The sequence below is a fragment of the Chenopodium quinoa genome, unplaced genomic scaffold (genome assembly GCF_001683475.1).
Source record: "Chenopodium quinoa cultivar QQ74 unplaced genomic scaffold, ASM168347v1, whole genome shotgun sequence".
NCBI lineage: Eukaryota > Viridiplantae > Streptophyta > Magnoliopsida > Caryophyllales > Amaranthaceae > Chenopodium > Chenopodium quinoa.
In genome coordinates this window covers 2,990,804-3,012,786 of record NW_018743919.1, presented here as the reverse complement: position 1 = coordinate 3,012,786, position 21,983 = coordinate 2,990,804, and the positions used below count along the sequence as shown (strand labels likewise).

The 21,983-nt window shown below is 34.8% G+C and overlaps 4 protein-coding genes across 4 annotated transcripts; 1 reads left to right on the top strand and 3 right to left on the bottom strand.

Moving 5' to 3' along the window:
• Window positions 1–710: 710 nt before the first annotated feature.
• LOC110687525 (probable F-box protein At4g22030) lies at window positions 711–1,976 on the bottom strand. Its single transcript, XM_021864184.1, has one exon. It carries the CDS (start codon window positions 1,974–1,976, stop codon window positions 711–713), a length of 1,266 nt encoding a protein of 421 aa, XP_021719876.1.
• A 2,887-nt stretch (window positions 1,977–4,863) lies between these two features.
• Window positions 4,864–6,542, bottom strand: LOC110687089 (probable F-box protein At4g22030). Its single transcript, XM_021863715.1, has one exon. It carries the CDS (start codon window positions 6,121–6,123, stop codon window positions 5,155–5,157), a length of 969 nt encoding a protein of 322 aa, XP_021719407.1. The 5' UTR covers window positions 6,124–6,542; the 3' UTR covers window positions 4,864–5,154.
• A 2,473-nt stretch (window positions 6,543–9,015) lies between these two features.
• On the bottom strand, window positions 9,016–10,350 carry LOC110687524 (probable F-box protein At4g22030). The gene has a single exon (XM_021864183.1). The coding sequence runs from the start codon at window positions 10,348–10,350 to the stop codon at window positions 9,016–9,018; it is 1,335 nt and encodes a 444-aa protein (XP_021719875.1).
• A 4,295-nt stretch (window positions 10,351–14,645) lies between these two features.
• LOC110687390 (peroxisomal membrane protein PMP22-like) lies at window positions 14,646–18,687 on the top strand. The gene is made up of 7 exons (XM_021864037.1): window positions 14,646–14,949; window positions 15,096–15,194; window positions 16,237–16,338; window positions 16,974–17,049; window positions 17,432–17,502; window positions 17,935–18,020; window positions 18,141–18,687. The coding sequence occupies exons 1-7, from the start codon at window positions 14,875–14,877 to the stop codon at window positions 18,190–18,192; spliced, it is 561 nt and encodes a 186-aa protein (XP_021719729.1). The 5' UTR covers window positions 14,646–14,874; the 3' UTR covers window positions 18,193–18,687.
• Window positions 18,688–21,983: the final 3,296 nt, after the last annotated feature.

The window sequence follows — 21,983 nt, the reverse complement described above, 5'->3', positions numbered from 1 at the left end:
TTTGTATAATAGAAATTACTACTATAAACATAAATTATGGGTTTTGGGATTATTCGGATCGGACTGGGTGAAGAGATTTCATTTAATGATCGAATAATATAGGTCTGAGTTAGTCTTTTCAAGTCTAACAACCTAACAAATGAGATTTGATTGTTTTTCATAAGAGGTCCATTGTTTATTTACTTAAATTAAATTAGGGTAGTCAATAATTTTTTTGGATGGCTTAACCAGGATGAAAGTAGAGATGATCAAGTCCGATCAGATTTGCCTAGTATAGCCTAATAGTATTTTGGGATGTTTTGTCTTAGGCTTCATAAATGGATGCCTAGTTGTAAGAGTGATATGGATTATAAGGATACCTCCGAAAGGCAAAAGTTGAGAACTTGGTATGATAAGCTGCTAACAAATCATGAGTGATTATAACAATACTGTTTTTATAAATACAAAACATACAGTTTTATAAGACTCAAATAGTGAACTGATAAAAGAATGAAAGAATTTGTTAATTACTGTACTTACTACTTAGGCTATACAATGTCATGTTCATTCCTACATGTACAAGATCACCTAAACTAGGCTATACTTACTGATATACAGTGTTACAAACATTCCTTTTTTTAAGGAATATTAATCATCTAAATTTTGAACTGTTGAAAGAATGAAAGAATTTCCTAATTACTGTACTATTTTCACTACTATTATATGCATGATCAAAACAGCTTGCTTGCAAATTCATCCACACAACCTCCATTTCTTCTTGATTTATCGGCAAATTCCCTCAGTTCAGACAAGCTCCGACCCAAATGCAAAGACATCTTCAACTCGAAAACCTCTCCATTTTCTCTCTTTTGTAAGTCCCCTTCTTCTAAGGCAGACTCTACAGTTTCTTCCAAGAGCTTAAAAAAACCAGCACAATTTCTGTACATCTCAAACACCATTCCTACTTGCCCTCCATGCTCAATGGTGTTTACTGCAGCAGCCATTGACCCGGCGACAGCTGCAACAAGACCACCCCACGGTCCACCTTGACCTACACAAGCAGCTCCAACAGTCGCGATACCAGTCAAAATTGGACCTGAGACAGCTAACATTTTGCTCAACTTCAATGCCTTGTTACCTAGCCTAACATAATCCTCAACATCCTTGCTCTTTGTCACGCCTACGATTTCTCGTATATCATCCTCCAACTCCCTAGTCCATCCATTCTGTTCATTACCTTTGGAAGAATTATGTTTTAGTGATGAAGTTGATTGTTTCTTAGACGGCCACCATACAGCAGGCTCTAAACTCTCGGGGTACTTTTCGAGCATAGCGCCTAGGAGAGGCAATGGGTACGCTCTATCCAAGGCTAACACCTTCGCCATGGCCTCCTCAACATCTTCTTGAGTAGGAGTTCGGAGAGAAAGTGTGGCTTGGATCTTAGTTTTTAGCTGCTTGAACAACCTGACCGCGTTCCTTTGCTCCTCGACTAGCTGAGAAGGTTGGATCTTGTTCATAATCAATAAGATCCCGGTGCCTGCAGCAAAGAGTAACGCTGAAGACACCTTCAATCCCAACCCGTGAGGCTCACTAGCCTCGGCTAGACCGGCCATTGTGACCGCGGTTAAGGTGATCATGTTAACGGAGTTTAAAAACAACGAGTTCCAATTCACACGTTGGTTACCGATGTTTTGATGCATTTCAATTCTATCACTAACGGCTTCTAAGATTGTATATAATTTGATAGCTTCATTCGTGTTTTTCGTGGTTGTGATGGTAATTGGTTTCGCATCTCTTAAAGGAAGGTTTGTTGTAAGCTTATCAAGCTGTTCAATAAGGTGCTGTTTTTGAGCATGATTTGGTAGTTTTGGGACTGTAATTTTGGGGTACCTTAAGTAATTTGGACCACTAATTGAACTTGTGATCATAGATTTCTTTGAAGAAACCGAGTTTATCGATGATAACGAAAGAGTTGTTGATGTTTGTAAGGCAACCATGTTGTCTGAAGATCTTGAGTTTGAATGATCTTGTTTTTGTGTTTGTGTATAAATAAAAGTTGGGAAAAAAAAATGGTCTAGTTTTCCTTTGAACTTTTTTTTTTGATGATTTTGTACTCTGTATATGTTTATGATTTATGACGGTGGATTGGGGTTGTTATTTATACTTGTTTTTCAAAGGTTCATCTAAAATAAAAAAATAATTTTTGAGATGTTGACTAGTAGCACAAATTGGATTACTTGACTTGGCCATTGAGCTATGATAGGTTAGACTTTTTCATATATTTAATGAATTCAATTATCCATGTCTTTGGGTTTGAGGGAGGGGGGGGCTTTGGTTTGGTCTCTTCAACGTTCAATTTGAGGGGGTAATTGGTATAAAATTAAACATTCTGATTTGTTCTTAATTCTAAGTTTGAGACTTCAAGTAAATACTTTGAGCCTATAATTACAATTAATTGCCATCATCATGTCAAGGTTTTATATTTGACACGTTAGTGCTTGGAAATTGGTATGGAGGTGTATATATTTCAATGTAATTATAGACATAAAAGACTCGACTTAAGTGGAATAATGTATCAATTATAATAAAATAGACAGATAAGTATAGTAAACAATAGTTATGTTGGCTATCTCTTCGACTTTCAGTCACTTTCTAAGAGGGGTTTCTAGACCTAACAATATTGATGTACTCTTACCCATTTACACAATCTAGTACTTGGTTTGGACTTGAAATTACTCCGTTTGGTAACTACTTTGATTAATTAATGTAGTATTGTATGAAATTATTTTGCTTTATTTTAATTGTCTGAATTCTTATTTTATTTTATTTGAACTTTTTTTTTTAACTTATTTGAAATTTTTACGTAGTCTTAACTTGTTTTATACTACTTATAAATTTTTTGAACTTAATTTGTCTATACTTATTTTATATATTTTTATATTATCTGAACTTATTTTATTTTGTATATTTTAAACTTATCTTATTTAATTTGCACTTATTTTTTCTAAATAATAAGATAAAATTAGATAGATGAAACAATCATACCCTAATCTAAAACACGAATCAAACTCGAATTGATTTTAACCCAAATAAATTGACTCAAACTGACCCAAATCGAAAATGACTGGAACAACTGACCCGAACATACACTTGATTTTTTTTTATTTGTTAAATCATTTAAATTAGGACATAAATAATTAATTAGACTAATCCACTAATTACGTACTTGATTGATAACTACTATGGAGTACTCCATCCGTTCCCTTTTGTTTTTGACGTTTGGAATTATGCGCATCGTTTATTAAGAAATTGAGAGAGAGGAAAGAGAAAGTATTAATGATGAGTATTGAAAAACCATTAAAATAAGACAAAAAATACAATTGCACATGGAAAAGTAAGGACATGACAATTGAGTATTTATATTGTAAAGTAAGGATAATTTTGTTCAAAATTTATGACTAAAAAAGGAAAGAAACTAAATGTAGAGAATAAAACTGAACACCTTAAATGAAAACATAAAAAACAAAAGGGAAGGAAGGGAATATTATATATAATTTTGTAATTTTCATAATTTGTAACAGTACGTACTAGTATAAAATATTCGGTTGACCGTGTCTCTTAGCTTAAATTAGGCTAATTGACCTAGTTGTCTCTCTTCTTCACATTACTTGCTAGCCAAGCCAAATATAGCTATAACACGTGGCTCATTAAGATCTCGGACAACACCAGGCCAAGTACGAGTCAAACCTACTCGAGACTAGCCTAGCTTGATGATTTATGATAATTAATTTAAATAATCTCAACAATTCAAAATATTTTGATACAATAGTCCTCAATAATTTTAGGATTACTACTAAATAAATTTTAATAAAATATACACTAAGACGGATCTAACAAAATTACCTCGATATATGACTATATTTTTCATTAAGTATATACTTCGTATAAATCAAGAGATTGATACAATTACAGTGAATTGGAAGAATAGTGTACACTAAAAAATAATGTTGCAAGTAAAAATTACAAAGGAAGTTTTCTTTTATTATCAATACTTCCTTTGTTTCGTGATAATCGCAACATTTACTTTGACTCTACTTTTTATCAATATACCGCGTAAAACATTTTTGGATTAATCTTTATGTATATTTTCATTAGATCAAGCTTTTATACTTAGCTTCGTGATAATATATACTACCTAATTACAAATATTAATGGTCAAAATTATGCATTAACATGTATGTCGGTTAAATTATTGCGATTATTATAAAACGGAGGAGGTATGTATTACGGAGTAACTCCCAAATATATGTGCATATGCATTAACATTCGAGGCTTTTATACAGAATTTCCAGTAACAAAACCAAACAACCTACATACTAACGTTTGTTTTAATTTAATTGTAGATCGATTCAATTATTGGCTTCTCGTAACAATGCAACATGGTTTGAAGAAATTTTAAATTACGGATTCGAATGTGCAAATATGCTGCTCTTAAAGAGTGTTTTTGTGGAATACACTTTTACACTAGCATCCACATAATCACATGCATCTACGTGCAAATTTAACTTTTATAATTAAAGTGTGATGGCTAAAATCTTTGCATCTAATTCTGTAGAAGTGATTTAGAATGTCATGTTGATTTACAATTTCAATTTAACCTTTTTACAAATAAAAGAATGAAAGAATTTCTTAATTACAATTTTACAACTATATATATGTGCATGCATGCATGGTGACTTGAAGACTAGAAGAGCTTGCTAGCAAACTCATCAACAGAACCTCCATTTTTTCTTGATTTTTCGGCGAATTCCCGGAGTTCAGACAAGCTCCGACCCAAATGCAAAGCCATCTTCAACTCGAAAACCTCTCCATTTTCTTTGTAGAGATTTACAAAAGTGTTTCGTTAGGAAGCTAACAAGTTAGTCATTTACAATTATCTTTACGGCTTTTAATCATAAGTTATGTTATTTTTCTCTTGCATTCATACATAAACTTGCTTTCACATTTATATGTACATCCAACTGATGACATGCAAGTATTTTCATTTCCCTAAACGTGTGCTATATACAATTTCATGTTCATACATCAACAAAATCACCTAAACATACATTAACAAACTAAATTTATGAAAGAATAAAAGAATTCTCTAGTTACAATTGCTCAACAACTAACAGATTAAAACAACTTGCTAGCAAACTCATCAACAGAACCTCCATTTCTTCTTGATTTGTCGGCGAATTCCCGGAGTTCAGACAAGCTCCGACCCAAATGCAAAGCCATCTTCAACTCGAAAACCTCTCCATTTTCTCTCTTTTGTAAGTCTCCTTCTTCCAAGGTAGACTTTACAGTTTCTTCCAAGAGCTTAAAAAAACCAGCACAATTTCTGTACATCTCAAACACCATTCCTACTTGTCCTCCATGCTCTATAGTATTCACTGCAGCTGCCATAGACCCCGCCACACCCGCCACGAGCCCTCCCCACGGTCCACCATGGCCTAAACAAGCAGCTCCCATGGCCGCAACACCGGTCAGAAGTGGCCCCGAGACAGCTAACATTTTGCTCAACTTCAATGCCTTGTTACCTAGCCTAACATAATCCTCAACATCCTTGCTCTTTGTCACGCCTACGATTTCTCGTATATCATCCTCCAACTCCCTAGTCCATCCATTCTGTTCATTACCTTTAGAAGAACTATGTTTTAGTGATGAAGTTGATCGTTTCTTACACGGCCACCACACAGCAGGCTCTAAACTCTTGGGGTACTTATCGATCATGGCGCCTAGGAGAGGCAACGGGTACGCTCTATCCAAGGCTAACACGCTCGCCATGGCCTCCTCGACATCTTCTTGAGTTGGTGTTCGGAGAGAAAGTGTAGTTTGGATACTATTTTGAAGCCTCTTGAACAACCTTACCGCGTTTCTTTGCTCTTCTACCAACTGAGATGGTTGAATCTTATTCATTATTAAAAGAATCCCTGTGCCCGCAACAAAGAGTAATGTTGCCGACACCTTCAACCCTAACCCGTGAGGTCCACTAGCCTCGGCTAGACCGGCCATTGTAGCCGCGGTTAAGGTGATCATGTTAACGGAGTTTAACAACAAGGAGTTCCAATTCTCACGTTGGTTACCGATGTTTTGATGCATCTCAATCCTACTAAGATTGTATATAATTTGATAGTTTCTTTCGTGTTTTTCGTGGTTGTGATGGTAATTGGTTTAGCTTCTTTTGAAGGAAGGTTTGTAAGCTTATTAAGATCATCGATGAATTTTTGTTTTTGAGCTTGATTTGGTAGTTTTGGTTCTGTGATTTTGGGGTACTTAATGTATTTAGGACCAATAATTGCACTTTTTATGGTGAATTTGTTTGATGTAACAAAAGTTTTAGAGGATGTTAGTAAAGAAACCATGTTTAGAAAATCTAAAAATTGAATATTAATTCTGGTTTTCTCTGCGTTTTTTGGGGTTTTTGTTGATGAATTGTGAATATGATTGAAGATCAATTAGTTGGGGTTGTTAATTATTTATACAACTAACTAATGAACTAAAAAAATTAAAAATTGGAAGCTTAGTCAAATATGAGGATGTTGACTAATTTAATATAGAATTAATTATTGACTTGGTCGTCTAAACTAAATTCTAGCTTAGGGTAAAGTGTAAGACTTTTTCATAATCTAATATTCAACTATTACGGATTATAATCTTTGTAGAATTGTAGGGATGTGGTTTGTTCAATGTTAATGTACTCAGTAGTAAAATTTAGAACATGCACTTTGAACTGCTCTTTACTTTTTTGGCTTAGGTCTATATATTTGACGTAAATGCCCCCTATATGGTAGTGCTTAAGTAGCATGAGCATATAGAATGCCCATGTAACTTGATGCAAGATTCAAGTCATTCAACTAATGGAAAAGTACCACATTAAACATATAAGGTGGATGGCTTAACACCCCCCTTTAGCCAACACACCTGGCCCACCCGCGATACGAATAATTATCAGCGACCCCCTTAAATTCTCACCAAACTTATTTTAGAAGGAATTTCTCCTCTCTTAAACTCTTAATTGAAGTATGGTAGGTTTATTTTTACCTTATCTTTTTTAAACCATGGCATGTAGACAAATAATCTATTATCACTTATTTATACTGCTATGAACTACTAAAACATATGCCACAACTGAAGGACCTAAATTACCTAATGTTAACATATACGAAGTAATTACCAAAAGATCAAGTACTATTTTCTAATGTATATTTCAATTCCTCCGCTTCTTTTTAATTAACACTTGTTGACTTTAGACACTTTCACATAATAAGTTATATTGAATTCTTCTTAAGATTTATATAATAAGTGTTATAGATATGGCCAACCATTAGGTATTGCATATATTTGATTAGCTCGAAATAAGCTCTATAAGGGTTCTCGATCAATTTTCAATATTGCTATGTAGTAGTTGTGAATTGCTAATTAGCATAATTAATGTACACAATTTAGGTAACAACAATGTGCTCGACTCGTTTTAGATGTGAGAGGCTAATTAAGGGATCGGAGGTAATACTTTATTGTTTTGAAGCTTAACCTTAAGCTAGTGGTTGAGACTCATAAGTACTACGTACATTAATTATATACTTTATCACGTCTCCTCACACAAGAGTTGTTGGGTTTGAAGTGTGGATGCAGCTTTAGCCTCCTTATACTAAGCGCAAAATTAAATATATAAACTCCACTTTGAAAGGTGAGGTAGATATGAGATTTAACTTTTATCTTTGTGTCATGTTGGCTTCAACATTATGTTAAAAGACCAACTCAAAAGCTTTTGATTGAGGACATGCTCAAGAATATGTTATATACACTATCAGTTTTAAAACTCTCTCCCGAATGTAGTTGGATGTGGGAAGTGTTGAATTTGGATGTTTGTAATTCTTTCATTTAATGGTGGACTCCGTAAAATATACTCCAATCAAAATTGTGCCTGATAAGTATACGAGTATGTATAGTCCTTAGACTCCATCAATATCGTAGAGTACAAACATATAAGTGTCAAAACAACTAAAGAAACTTTCAAAAAAAAAAAATGAATTTGCGTATCATATCTCATTAGACAAATTTTAAACTTTAACTTTTGTTGGCGCTCCATTATATATAAATCATTCTATCATTCCTTTCCCTGTCATCGTGTCTAGCCCTTCAAAGTGACAATGACATATTCTAAAATTTTAATTAAGCCTGATGTTTTAGATCCAGAATTCAATTATGTTGCAAGTTTAAATTATGATGGGGTAGAATAACATAAAGAAAAGTGACAATGGCGATGACACTCCTTGGCTCCTTGCCTTGGAGTTTTAATAATAATATAGATAGATATTATACTCGTATTTAATATTATACTTTTTAAGCTAACATGCAAGCTTAACAAAAGGTGCAACTTTCTGATGAAAAATGTATGTATTAAGTAATTATAAATTAGTTACAATATTGTATGTAGCTTGGACTCAATGAGAGCTTATTTGGTAGTACCATACGGAGTACTACGTATATAAGTATATAATTACCTGCCAATCTATCACATTATATAATTTGATATTAAATCCAATAATAAATCGGTACGTTGAGAAATGAAATTGTTCAAAACTTAGAATCCTAATTATAAAAGGGTGTTTTAACCAAAAAAAAAAATTGTAAAAGAGTGATGGTATTACACTTTACACAAGAAAAATTTTAAAATCGAATAAAGTATTATTATTGCAATGTTTTTAACTTAAACCTTTGTAGGTTAAAAGATTATTCAAAGAATGAACTACAAATTAATTTTGATATTTTACCAAGTAAACAATGTTGGTAGGGTGAAAGTTCATTGTACAGCCTATACAAAAGTGTACAATGTAACTTAATGAATCAATGAAAGAATAAATAAATATCGATCCTATTCTAAGCTAGTTAAACACCTTGATCAACTAGTTCTCTATACACTACATGATCATCATCAAACTAAGCTGTAGCTAGCTAAATATACACAGTTAAACTGCATGCAATAGAGATTTAAATGAGCTTGCTAGCAAATTCGCCTTTGGGACTCCCTAACTCGCTTGAACATGAACCGGAGGAGCTTGTAGCTGCCGCGAAATCTCTAAGCTCGGACAAGCTCCTTCCCAAATGCAAAGCCACCTTCAACTCGAACAACTCACCATTTTCTCTTTTTCCTAGATCTTTCTCTTGTAAGGTGGACTCAATTTTTTCTTCTAATAGGTTAAAAGTTCCGGCACAATTCCTATACATCTCATATACCATCCCTACTTGTCCACCATGCTCTATGGAGTTCACCACACTAGCTAAGGACCCTGCAACACCCGCCACAAGTCCACCCCATGGACCACCATGCCCCGCGAAAGCTGATCCTATGGTGGCAATCCCCATAAGGATTGGGCCGGACATGGCTAGGGTTTTGTTGAACTTCAATGCTTTGCTCCCTAGTCTAACATAATCTTCGGTATCCCTCTTATCTATAACTCCGGCAATTTGTTTCATCTCCTCCTCCAACTCCTTTGTCCATCCATTCACTATTTCCTCTTTCTTGTCAAACAAGTTTTGTTTTGTACTACTATCATTGCCATGTTCTTGAGTCATGTGTTTCTTTGAAGGCCACCACATGGCTGGCTTGAACGTATTGGGGAACTTTTCTAGCATCGCGCCTAGAAGAGGAAGAGGATATGCTCTATCCAAGGCTAACACCTTCTCCATGGCATCCTCTACATCTTCACGAGTTGGTGACCGAAGAGAAATAATGGTTTGTATCTTGGTTCGAAGCTGCTCAAGCAACCTCACCGCATTCCTTTGCTCCTCGACTAGTTGAGAAGGTTGTATCTTGTTCATTATCAAAAGAATGCCAGTGCCCGCGGCAAAGAGTAGGGTTGAAGCTACGTTTAACCCCAAGATAGGCTCACCGGAGAACCCTGCCATGCCGGCCATGGTGGCCGCGGTTAGGGTGATCATGTTGAGGGAGTTTAACAACAAGGAGTTCCAATTATCACGTTGGTCACCTATATTTTGGTGCATCTCTATCCTATCTAATACAGCATCCAAAATCACATGTAACTTAACGGTTTCCAATGTTGCACTATCCTCACGACTAACTTCGTCTTGAGTAATTGTGTTCTCCAATGGTAAGTTTATATTTGTGTTTTTCTTCAAGAAGGTATTTTTCAAGGACAACTCTTTTAAAACCTTACTTTTCGTTAACTTAGGGATTGATAAGGCAGATCTAATTTGGAGACTAGGAGCCACGAAACGAATAAAAGAATGTGTAACATGGTCTGATCTAATAATAGACGACCCCGAAGCCAATATTGATGAAGATTGCAATGTAGCCATAAACATGTATTTAAGAACGAATTTGGAGGGGTAGTGTATAAGAGATGAATGATTTTGTATGAAAATACTTTTATGAATTTGGGTCTCTTGAAAGTTGTGATAAGAGGAGAAGAAATGTGAGGTTGTAGATGGATTTTCATGCTAAGAGGCGTTATCTTATATATATGCATGCAAGTTGGTAAGAGAACACCGTTAGTTTGACAATGTTGACCAATAACGTACAAGGCATTTAGGTAATTAGGTTTGACTCATTAAGCCCATTGAATGGACCTATTCATTCTTTGGTTTGTTTGCTTTTTTTTTTTTTAATTTTATTACTACTTGGAATAAATACTTTTCCTAACTTGCAAATTTGGGTCACGAAATCTGACAATGTGCATGCGTGAAAAATTCAGATCAGTACTGCTGCAATGTTTTTAATATGTGACTCCCTACAATAATTCAATCCCGTACGTTGCTAGGGTTGCTCGTTCGGGATACGGAGTATTTATCTTTATCTTGTCCTTACCTTATAAGAAAAAACATAAAATAGTACTTGTAAGTATAAATCAACTATATACGAGTACATGAATTTTTGGTTACTAGCTGCTTTCTCAAATATAGTACTTCGTAATGACTCAAGTGGTAGTTATTCTATCTTTGAGACATCCGGTCAAATTAAGTGCAAATTTACTAATTATTACCCATTTATCTGTATCTGAAATTTTCCTTCAAATCTCTTGAATTAGGACCAAAAGTTAAGTGAGAGAGATAAATATAATAATCCCTCCGTTTTTTTATGTGTTACACACTTTAATCGAATATGAAGTCAGCGGTAAGTAGAGTTGTTGATGTACTAAAAAAATTATAGAATAAAATTAAAAATTCTATGGTAGTCATTATACTAATTTTTTATTGGGTGATAATTGATTATAATAAAAACTAAAATTTGTAAATTAATTAGAAAAATTATAAAAATAATTCAAAAATTATTTCAAAATTAATAAATGAATTTTAAAAATTAGATAGATGATTTATAATTAATTTTGACATTAAAAAATAAATCAAAATTAGCCAATAAAAAATTTGTATAATGGTAGTTATTTTAAGGATGACTACCATAGAATCATCAAATAGTAAAATTAATATTTTATTGAAAAGTAAAAGATATGAGAGGGAAAAAAATTAATGCGATTGGAGTAATAATAAAGCAGTAGTGGGTTTAAATAGGGATTATGTGAGGAGAGAAATAATTTTATTATAATAAAGTTGTTTGCCAAAAATGAAAGTGTAACACTATAGAAAAAAACAGAGAGAGTAGTAAAATAAAATTGGAAAGGATTTATCCCATGATTTCCATCTGATCCAATCTAACTCATGATCAACCGTACAAGAATTCATCCCATTCGATCAAATCTATCCCATTATCACCTCTATTTTTTAAAAATTTTAAAGAGAGTGTGTATTTAATTTACTATTTAGGGATGTCAATGGGACGGATCAACTAGGAGGCCTGTGTTATCCCCGCTCATGGGTCTAAATTTGGCAGGTGATGGGGTGGGGGCGAGGATGGGGTGAAAACCATACCCGCCATAGTTGGTGGAGTAGGGGTGAATCTTAAGTTGTAACCCCCCTCCCCCCAAATTCGCCCCATTTCTACTTGATATTTTTTTATAATAATATAAAATATCAGAGCTTAAAATTGTCAATCTTATAGTATATCCACGTAAAATAAGAAAAACTAATTTTGATAATTAGAGTTTCATCTTTTTATACTATTAACTATACGAAATTTTAATGGACACATACAATTATTATGAGGCGGGTTTGAGAAGGGGATTAGGCGAGTGGTGGGTACTCAGGTGGATGGTAGGGCGGGCATAGATAGATTTAATTTATATCTAATGGGGTCAGGATAAAGATAAATTTTGATCTCGGCATAAGAACGAGATGAAAAAATTAGGTGGGGATAAAAACGGAAAGACCAAATCCAACACACCTCATCCCATTAACATCCCTCCCTTTGTGTATTGGTTTATGACCTTTTCTTTCTATATCCACCATATTTCTCTAAGAGATACACTAAACTTAGCTACCAAATTAAAAAAAAAAACAAAAAACAAAACAAAAAAAATCCAATAATGATAAGTTCTTTAATAGAGTTCTCCCATCTACATTTTACTATTTGGTGGGCCTAAGAGAATTGAAGAACTAGTACCATACTTGTACTAAAAAAAATTTAGTTAATAATTATTACTATTACTATTATTATTATTATTATTATTATTATTATTTAAAAAGGTAAGAAAAGAATTCATTAAACATTTTTCCCACATGAACAAAATTCCTAATGTATCAAAAGATAGAATAGTAAAAAGAATAGAATTATTACAAACATTAATGTCCATATATACTATCAAATATTACTATAAGGTCTACATGTAGATATGGTGGGTACTTCAATTGTAAAATTGAGCTAGGTAGATATGGTGAATTCTCTAAATGGCTTATATGTACAAACATTAATTTGCTACGTGATTTGCCTCTAGGTAGATATGATGGATACTCCAATTGTAAAATTGAGCTAGGTGGATATGGTGGATACTCCAATCGGCCTACATGTATTATTGTTGCAATGCTGCGTGAGTTGCCTCTAGGTAGATATATATGGTGGATACTCCAATTGTAAAACTGAGCTAGGAGAGAACAAGTTTCTTCGATGAGGACTCCATTGTTATTACTAATGAATTTTTGGGAGGCAACTTCCATGTTACAAGGATGTATGATGGAGAAGGAGAATGAGATTCAAAAATGGTTATGGGATCTCGAAAAAAGATATCCCATAGAGGAAAATATATTTATGATACATCTCTTGCCGTCATTTATTGAACGCTAATTGCATTCAGTTCAATAGTAAATATTAAATATGTTAAGGGTCTCATAGCAGAAGATTATGGTCGTTTTAGTGAAAATTTGAAGGCTAAAGCTGACTGTATTAACTATTTTTTTACTTAGATGTTGTATTAAATTATTATCACTCCCTCTGTCCCTTAATACTTTACTCTATTTGACTTTTCACGGTAATTAAGACGCATTTTATCTACATTTTCATACACGTAAAAATCATGAAAACTAAATATTAATAAAATATACAATGAGATATAACCAGCAAGATTCCACATGATTGTATTATATCAAATAGATTAACGATATTTTATGGTCAAATATTTTAAAGTTGACCTAAATTTTTGCTATGGGGCAAAAAATTAGGGACGGGAGGAATAGTTGATTGTATAAAAGTATTTGGTGAATAGTTGATTGATTAAAGTTGATTGAGCATGCAAAATGAATAATAAGTTGATTGTGGGGATAGGTAGTTGAGAATTGAGATAGGATTTTAGACATACGGATGTATGTATAATTTCACTTTAAGATATTGAATAAACTACAATTTTGAATGCAATTTGTATAAATTGATACAATATACACCATCTACGTATTACTCTCTCTGTTTTTTATAAATGCATCATTTTGACTTTTGTACTATTCACATACTATGGTTGACTTAATTTTTTCACCTCTATAAAATAAATAAATGTTATTATATAATATATCATTAGATTAGTCATAATGTCTAGTACATACTATGGTTGACTTAATTTTTTCACCTCTATGAAATAAATAAATGTTATTATATACTCTGTAATACTACATCATTATATTAGTCATAATATCTAGTTTCAAAACACTCCGTATAATTTTATTACAATTTTTACTAATGCTGAAAAACTATGAGATGAAGCCATGAGAATGCGGAGTACTATAAAAATGGCAGAGAAGATGAATGGGTTTTCTCTGTTTAAGGGTTATATAAAGAAGGGAAAATGATTTTGGAGGAAAAATGATGGTTATAGTTTGGAGGGAAAGTAATAAGTAAGGGTGTAATAGTAATTATGTTATTTAATTACAATTAAGTTAACCATAGTTACTTATTAGTCTTAAAAGTGGCTTATAATGGTTTATAATGTTATAATTAATTAAGTTACTGTATTATATGGCTAATTTAGATAATTTAAAAAGTTTTTGGCCACCAAAAATAATTAGCTAAACTTGCGGGCTATCACTGAGAATTTTCCAAGATATTAATAGTCAAACTTATGTCTCAACAAATATGTTGGTCAAACTATTACATTTAAAAAAAAAAACAGAAGGAGTATAATTATTCAAAAAAAACTCTGTGCAAAAGCCACTGTATTACGGGAATACGGGTACTTATAAAACTAGGAAATACAACTCAAGCATTAATGGAGAGTTGGAGACAACTCAACCATTAAAGATTCACTCAGCAATCAGGAGGAAATTTATTGTACGTGGGCCCATGTTTATGCCCAACAAACCAATGTTGCAAACACAAATAAAAAGATATTTTAACAAACACATAAATCAAAACACATTAATATTGGACAATTGAACAACAACTACCTGCTGAACAATTTTCATTCGTCTTTATCAATCATAAACTTCAAAAAATATTTCCCAAAAAAAAAAAAAATGACTGCCAATTTTGCTAAGAAAGGTTTACAACGTTATTTATCCCAGCTTCAGCGCCACCCCTTAAGAACTAAGGTATTTTTTCCCTTAAATTTTGCAATCTGGGTATTTTACTTTTCAATTTTTGGGTTCATTTTCTAGTTTGTCTGTTTGATTATTTTTTATTTTTCAATTTTATGGGTTAATTTTGTTGTTAAATGTTATTTTGATGATAATTTCAGGCAATTACAGCTGGGGTTTTATCTGCAATTAGTGACATAGTTTCTCAGAAACTTTCTGGTATTCAAAAGCTTCAAATTCGACGCCTTTTGCTTAAAGTGGTATAAATTTTGCACTTTTGGGTATTGTAGATTTAGTTTTTAACTACCCATTAATCAATTATTTCTGGGATTTTGGTTTTCTTTTGATCAACTGGTTAATTTTGAATTGATCCCAAATTCCAATTTTAATTGATATATGTAGTTGACTTATTAATTTTTGCCCCCTTTTTGGCTTAAATTGTGACGCAAGGAATGATGAATTCTCAACTGTTCAAACTTCAGTCTAATTTTAGGCTTAGTGTGTGTGTGAATATTCAAGATTGCAGCAAATTGACTATAATCATGTTCTTTTTGTTTAGCTTGATAATCAAGAAAAGAAAAGTTGATTAGTGGAACTTTGAAAGTCAAAATATAAAAGTAGATTGAAGATTATGAAGGGCTGTAGTTTGTGCAGTTATGTGGCTTATCTAATGTTAATTAGTTTGAACTCATTGTCGGCAGTGACTAAATTAGTGTCTCGTCAAGCTCATAGTTATCTGATGGGTGTTTGGAGAGAAATTTGACTTAGTATCTGGATCTTTGCTGCTGCTATACACACTAAGCTACTTCAAATTAGAATAAAAAATACGACCTTTTAAGAAGATTGCTAGTTTATACGCTGTGGCTGTGATACTTCGAATCAGAATAAACATAAAAATATAACTGGAATGGCGTATGCAATATGGCATTTAATCGTTTCAATTAGAATGAGCGTAGGGAGCATCTTGTAGTAATTATGTGTATGATTCAATTCGTTTTAAAACCTCTTACTTGTTTCCATTTACCAACCTTACTTCAAATTAGAATAAACAATAATGACCTTTAGAGAAGATGGCTACTATGATATTATTATCCACACTATGCTACCTCAAATCGGAATAAACATAGAAGACCTTTTTAGAGGATAACTGAAATGGAGTATGTCAGTATGCAATATGTCATTCAATTAGAATGAGCATAGACAATCTTATTGAAGATAGGTAGTATCTTGTTATGTGTGATTCAATTTGTTATAATATCTGTAACTTGTTTCCATTTACCAACCTATGTGGGCTCGATGCAGCTTTTAGGATTCGCTTATCTTGGACCGTTTGGGCATTTCTTTCACCTCATGCTTGATAAGGTTTTCAAAGGGAAGAAGGATCCAAAGACAGTGGCTAAGAAGGTATCAGTATGACATTCTCATTTATCTAAACTGGGTAAAAAGGCAATAAAAGTTTATAAACTGCAGTTATCAGCGTATTAATCAGACTTTTCATTTCATTTCAAGCACCGATGTCAAGTGCTCGATCATCCAGCATGACTCTGGACTTGACACATTCTTTCTAGATGAAAAAACACCAATATAATTAAAAATATGTATCAGTCTGATGTGTGAACATGTATCTCAGTATCTGTATCCAATACAAGCTGGCTAGTGTGGGTACTGGGTAATATTATCAACCTTAGGCTTTGCCTTATTGACCAGTGAATGAAAAAAAAATCAGAATCAGATATTAGCTCAAACATATGTTTAATTGTTGCTGAGTTCATGTCAAACTGATTTTTTGTCATAATCCTGTGGAGAATGCAGCAACTCATCAACTGAGGTCAAGTCTGTTTATCATTATCATCTTTACATGCTTTTAACATCTTTGGGGTGGTAATTCGGGTTGAGAGAAGGAAATGGTGAAATTCAAGCCATTGTTGGGTGAGCAGTATTACCTCTGTTTTTGATTCCCAACCACGTTTTCTATTGCAAACGGGAAGAGGAAAATGAGTAAAATAAATGCTCAATAATCTATATTCTATATGTTTCAGGTTGTTGTAGAGCAATTGACAGTTTCCCCATTGAACAACATGCTCTTTATGATATATTATGGATGGGTCGTGGAGAGTAAGTTGATCTCAATTCATCTCTAGGTTTAATTTAGCAACCACCTGTGTCATTCAGTTTGCGGAATCATGCATGATCCTGTACTCTATGGACTGGTAGTGATGTGTGTAATATGATCATGGCTTATTTATCACCATTTGCATAAAACACGTGTTGATTGCTGACCACTCAGCTTGAATAGCTTTATGAATAATGTGCATACTGGATTTACAGTCGTAAACTTTCCAATGGCCATCTCCTCTTCTCTCAACTCTGATGAACTACTTGTACAGTTGTGTCTCGTATGAGCATGAGGATCTGTGTTTGAAAGTATCAGTTGCTAGTTGACTAATCTTATTTAACTAATCAAATTGAATGACTTTTATCAACGTGTAAATTGCAGAAAGACCATGGACCCAGGTCAGAAGCAGAATAAGGAAAGATTATCCATCAGTGCAATTGACAGCATGGACGGTATTACACAACTATTTGTCTGAACTTTGTATTTATTTAGGGGGTGTTTGGCAATTGGCTTTTTGCCTGGCTTTTGGCTTTTTAGTTTGGTCAAACAGCCAAAAGATATATTTGATAGTTGGCTTTTTTGTTGGCTTTTAAGCTGGCTTTTCCGCCAAAAGTTAATAGAAGTAGCTTTTTTTATTGGTTTTTCTATTGGCTTTTGGCTTGTTGGCCCACTTTATCACTAATAAACAACTAACAACCATTGATAATTTTACCAAAAACTTTTGTGCCGGCTTAAACAACTAACTTAAAAAGCCAATTCATACAGTTAATACTTTCAGCTAGTCAAACAAGCCAACAGCCAACCGCCGATTGCCAAACAACCCCTTAATGTGAAATTCTTACTTGTTAGCTAATTTAATGTTCTTCATTTGATGGTTGGCTCAGTTTTGGCCCGTTTTTGGGTGGATTAACCACCAGTATGTGCCATTGCATTTACGGGTGATTTTCCAGAGCATGATTGCTTTTGGCTGGTAATGATGTTATATTCTTATCTTTCCCAGTTATGCTGCGCGTGTCTATATATATGTATATATGGAATCTAAAATGAAAACTGATACCTATAAGCTCTTTACTTCCTTTGAATTTCTCAGGGGGATATTTTTGAACTTACGAGCAAGGTCTATGCTTCTTACCAAAGCTTGACTAAGCTAAAGCGTACGTATCCAACTCTTCACAATAGCCTACGGTACTACCCCATTGAATGTTCAATGCAAGTGGAATCAGTGGTATCCTATTATACTATTTTTACATTATGTCAGCATGGCACAGATGGTTAGATTTGAAGTTAAAATACATTGTTTCGGCTAGCTAGATCTTCTGAAATGTACATGTAAATCAGTAAATCTTCTCGTAGTCTCTTGCAAAGCCTATTGTTTCATAGGTGGTTGCTAAATTAAACCTAGAGATGATTCAATTACCTTAATGCAACTTGTGCAAAAAAAGGCTCCCCTTAAAAAAAAAAAAACCTTATGCAAAAAAAGGCTAGTCTTCCCAACAACAAAGCATTTTTGCTTATTGTTGGCATTGCCTCCCCTAAAGTTTGCCTTCATCTTGTTATCATGACGAGTGGTAGAATTGATATAATGATAATGTAATATGCTTATTGTTTATATTCAATAATCCATCTATCGTCTTTTATATGCCTTGTTTTCCTTCCTAGAATATTCTAGAGCTGATCGTAGGTGGCCCAGCCCGATTTTGGCAGCCTTTTCTGACCCGAAATCGGGTTGGTCCGGGCCTGACCCGAAAAGCCCACACGGTCAGGCCATTTGAGCGGGTTTGAGCATAAACTTTTCAGTCCGAAGTTTGGCCCGGGCCGACACACGGGCTATTTTTTGACATAGGCTCGGCCCAGCATGCCCAATGATCACCTCTAAAATATTCCTAAAAAATGGTCCCATATAGGAATCTTGAGTTCTTGACTAACCAAGCCGAGATCTGCTCGAGTTAGAACCTCACCAAGCTTGTAAAATTGGCCTTGGCTTGAGCTTTCGATGCCAGGCTTAATCAAGCTTGGCACTAAGTTGGGCCCGAAGCTCAAATACTTGATTTTGGGCTCCAGGCCCAAATGTCCTACGAAAATACTAACCCTAGTCTCAAGAGTCCAAGACCCATATGTGAATAACTAATTTTATGTTAAAAACATATGAAAAAAATAAATATACGGAGTATAAGAAGTAAATTGATGAAGTATTAAAAAATAAAGAGAAATTGTTTTGTGTACCCCCAAGATTTTAAAAATGCACTGTGAACCCTTGAAAACTTTCAAAAAGTGATCCATTAAAAAATAAAATAAAAAGGTGAAGTATATTTACAAGCTTTCGAGATGAACCAAAGGTGACTCAGGATTAGCTCATTAATTGGAGCCAAATTTGACCTTGAGTCAAGCCCCGGCCCCTTATATGTACAACTCAAAAATTAAAAAGCTGAAGTATGTTTATAAGCTTTCGAGATGAGCCAAGGATAGTTCAAGATTAGCTTATTAAAATTCGAGCATAGTCCGACCTCTAGTCAAGCCCTTTTACGGCTAAAAAATTGTAATCTAGACAGTATTAGAGGGAGATTATAGGGAAATCTACTTTTATAATTCATCTTATAAGGTGGCATCTTGTCTTCATACAATCGTATCATCTCAACGTGTATAGAAGTAATAGAACCTCAAACCATCCTACATTAAACCGAGTTAACATTCTTAACAACTTTAGCATAAACATGACGTTCACGTGATAACAATATTTGACATAGAAAATGTTAAGATGGAGTTCAGAAGTTTTTTCCTAGTATTCAATTCATTTATTTATTTGTTTTTATTTTTTTATTTTACGATAAGATACGGGGTATTCCTCCTATTATAGGAGGGGTGATGGGGTGAGGATCGAATCCCGGTCACACCGGGGGGAGATGGAGCGACTAACCATCCCTCCACTCCTTGATCCTCATGAGTATTCAATGACGAAGGAAGAATGTAATATACTAAGGGGCCGTTTAGTTGGGGATATTCATCAAAGGGAATGTGAATATACTGCCCTGATTCCCTTTATTGTTGTTTGTCTGGCATTTTCCCTCCATTACCCCAAATCCTTCCAACTTGATTCCCCATCCCCCCCTCAGGTTTTTCCATTTTCTTTCCCTAGCCACCACAACACCACCATACCCGGACTAGCCACCACCATCCTACCCTACCCCTGCCGCCGAGCCACCCTCGCCTCCACTGTCCCTCGCCGGAGCTTCCCCGTCCCTCTCCGCCCCTCCCCTCCCGGAGCTAGGGTTTTGAGGGTGGGGGGAGGGCCGGCCGGCTGTTTTACGGGGAAGGGGATGAGTTTTTAGGGTTTTTGCGGGAGTGGTGGAGTTTTTCGAGGGAAGGGAGGGGCGGCGAGGGACGGGGGAGCTCTGGCGATGGGTGGCGAGTGGTGGGGTGGGGGGGGGGGGAGGGTTGGCGAGTGGTGTGGTGGCTGGAGAAGGTAGAAAATAGGTATTTGTGGTGGTGGAAGTGATGATTTGTTTCCCTTTGTTATTCAAAACGAATAACATACTCTCTCCGTCTCAATATATAGTTCCTGTTTGTGTTTTTCACGTTATTTAAGAAATAGGAGAAAAAAGTGGATAAAGTACATTAATAAAAATGAAAAGTACAATTATAGACAAAAGTTAGAGAAAGAAAGTGGAAAAAGGTACAAAACATGTACAAAATTCAAGGGTAATTTAAGAAGTACAATGAATAAAGTTAAAAAAATGAGGGTATATGGGTCTTTACATACTATCCAAAAATGAAAACAGGATTAACATTTTGGGTCTCCAAAATAGGAAAATAAGAACTATATTATGGGACGGAGGGAGTAGTAAATTTGGGGGGATTTTCATTCCATTCTTGTTCTTTCCCTTTGTTCATTCCATTTCGTTTGTGGATTGCTAAACATCGCCCGCAAATCTCCACATAAAGCCCACAAATCTATATTGAATTTACCTTATTGCCCTAAACCTAAAATAAAAAAATCTAACCCATTCCCACACTCTAATCACCCGAAAATACGGCAGTGTTGAGGCAGCAAGGCAAGGACTTGGCGGCCACAGCGGCGGAGGGAAGGACGGCTCACGGTGGCAGGGTTTTTTTTAAAATTTTTTTTTTAAAAAAAAATCAGAAGAGGTGGGGCGCCTGGCCAGGACGCCCAGCCCCTGATGGTGGCGTCTGCTCCGGCCGCCGGAACCAGGGGGCTGACGTCTGACCTGGACGCCTAGCCACGGTTGTGGCGTTTTCCATAGGCGCCACCGCCGTGGCTGGGCGTCCAGGTCAGACGCCAGCCCCCTGGTCCCGGCGGCCGGAGCAGACGCCACCACCAGGGGCTGGGCGTCCTGGCCAGGCGCCCTACCACTTTTTTTTTTTTTTTTTTTTGTCTAATATTTTTTTTTTGGAAAATCAGAATTCTTTTGTTAATGTTTAATATTTTTGTTTTATGTGTTAATGTTTTTATTTCTAATGTATATATTTTTTTTTAAATCAGAATTTTTTGTGTTAATGTTTAATTTTTTGTGTTAATGTTTAATAAAAAAAAAAACAAAAACTTTAAATAAAATTTTAAAAAAAATTACAAAAAGTTTAAATAAAATTACAAAAAAAAAGAAAAAAAAATAAATAAAAAAATAACAAATTACAAAAAAAAAAAAAAAAAATTACAAAAAGTAGGGGTGGCGTCTGGCCAGGACGCCACAGCCATGGTGACGGCGTCTGGCCAGGACGCCACAGCCATGGTGGCGGCGTCTGGCCAGGACGCCACAGCCATGGTGGCGGCGTCTGGCCAGGACGCCACAACCATGGTGGCGGCGTCCTGACCAGACGCCACCCCTACTTTTCGTAATTTTTCCCCCGCATTATCTCGCTTTCCGGCGACGATGACGGCTCTTCGGTGTCCCTCGGCGATCCACTCCAGCTCCACATT

Coding starts and splice junctions, on each gene's coding strand:
- LOC110687524 (XM_021864183.1), bottom strand. CDS start 10,350: ATGTTTATGGCTACATTGCAATCTTCATCAATATTGGCTTCGGGGTCG.
- LOC110687089 (XM_021863715.1), bottom strand. CDS start 6,123: ATGCATCAAAACATCGGTAACCAACGTGAGAATTGGAACTCCTTGTTG.
- LOC110687525 (XM_021864184.1), bottom strand. CDS start 1,976: ATGGTTGCCTTACAAACATCAACAACTCTTTCGTTATCATCGATAAAC.
- LOC110687390 (XM_021864037.1), top strand. CDS start 14,875: ATGACTGCCAATTTTGCTAAGAAAGGTTTACAACGTTATTTATCCCAG. Junction 15,195..16,236: donor GACGCCTTTTGCTTAAAGTG/GTATAAATTTTG, acceptor GGCTCGATGCAG/CTTTTAGGATTCGCTTATCT. Junction 17,503..17,934: donor TGCAATTGACAGCATGGACG/GTATTACACAAC, acceptor TGGTTGGCTCAG/TTTTGGCCCGTTTTTGGGTG.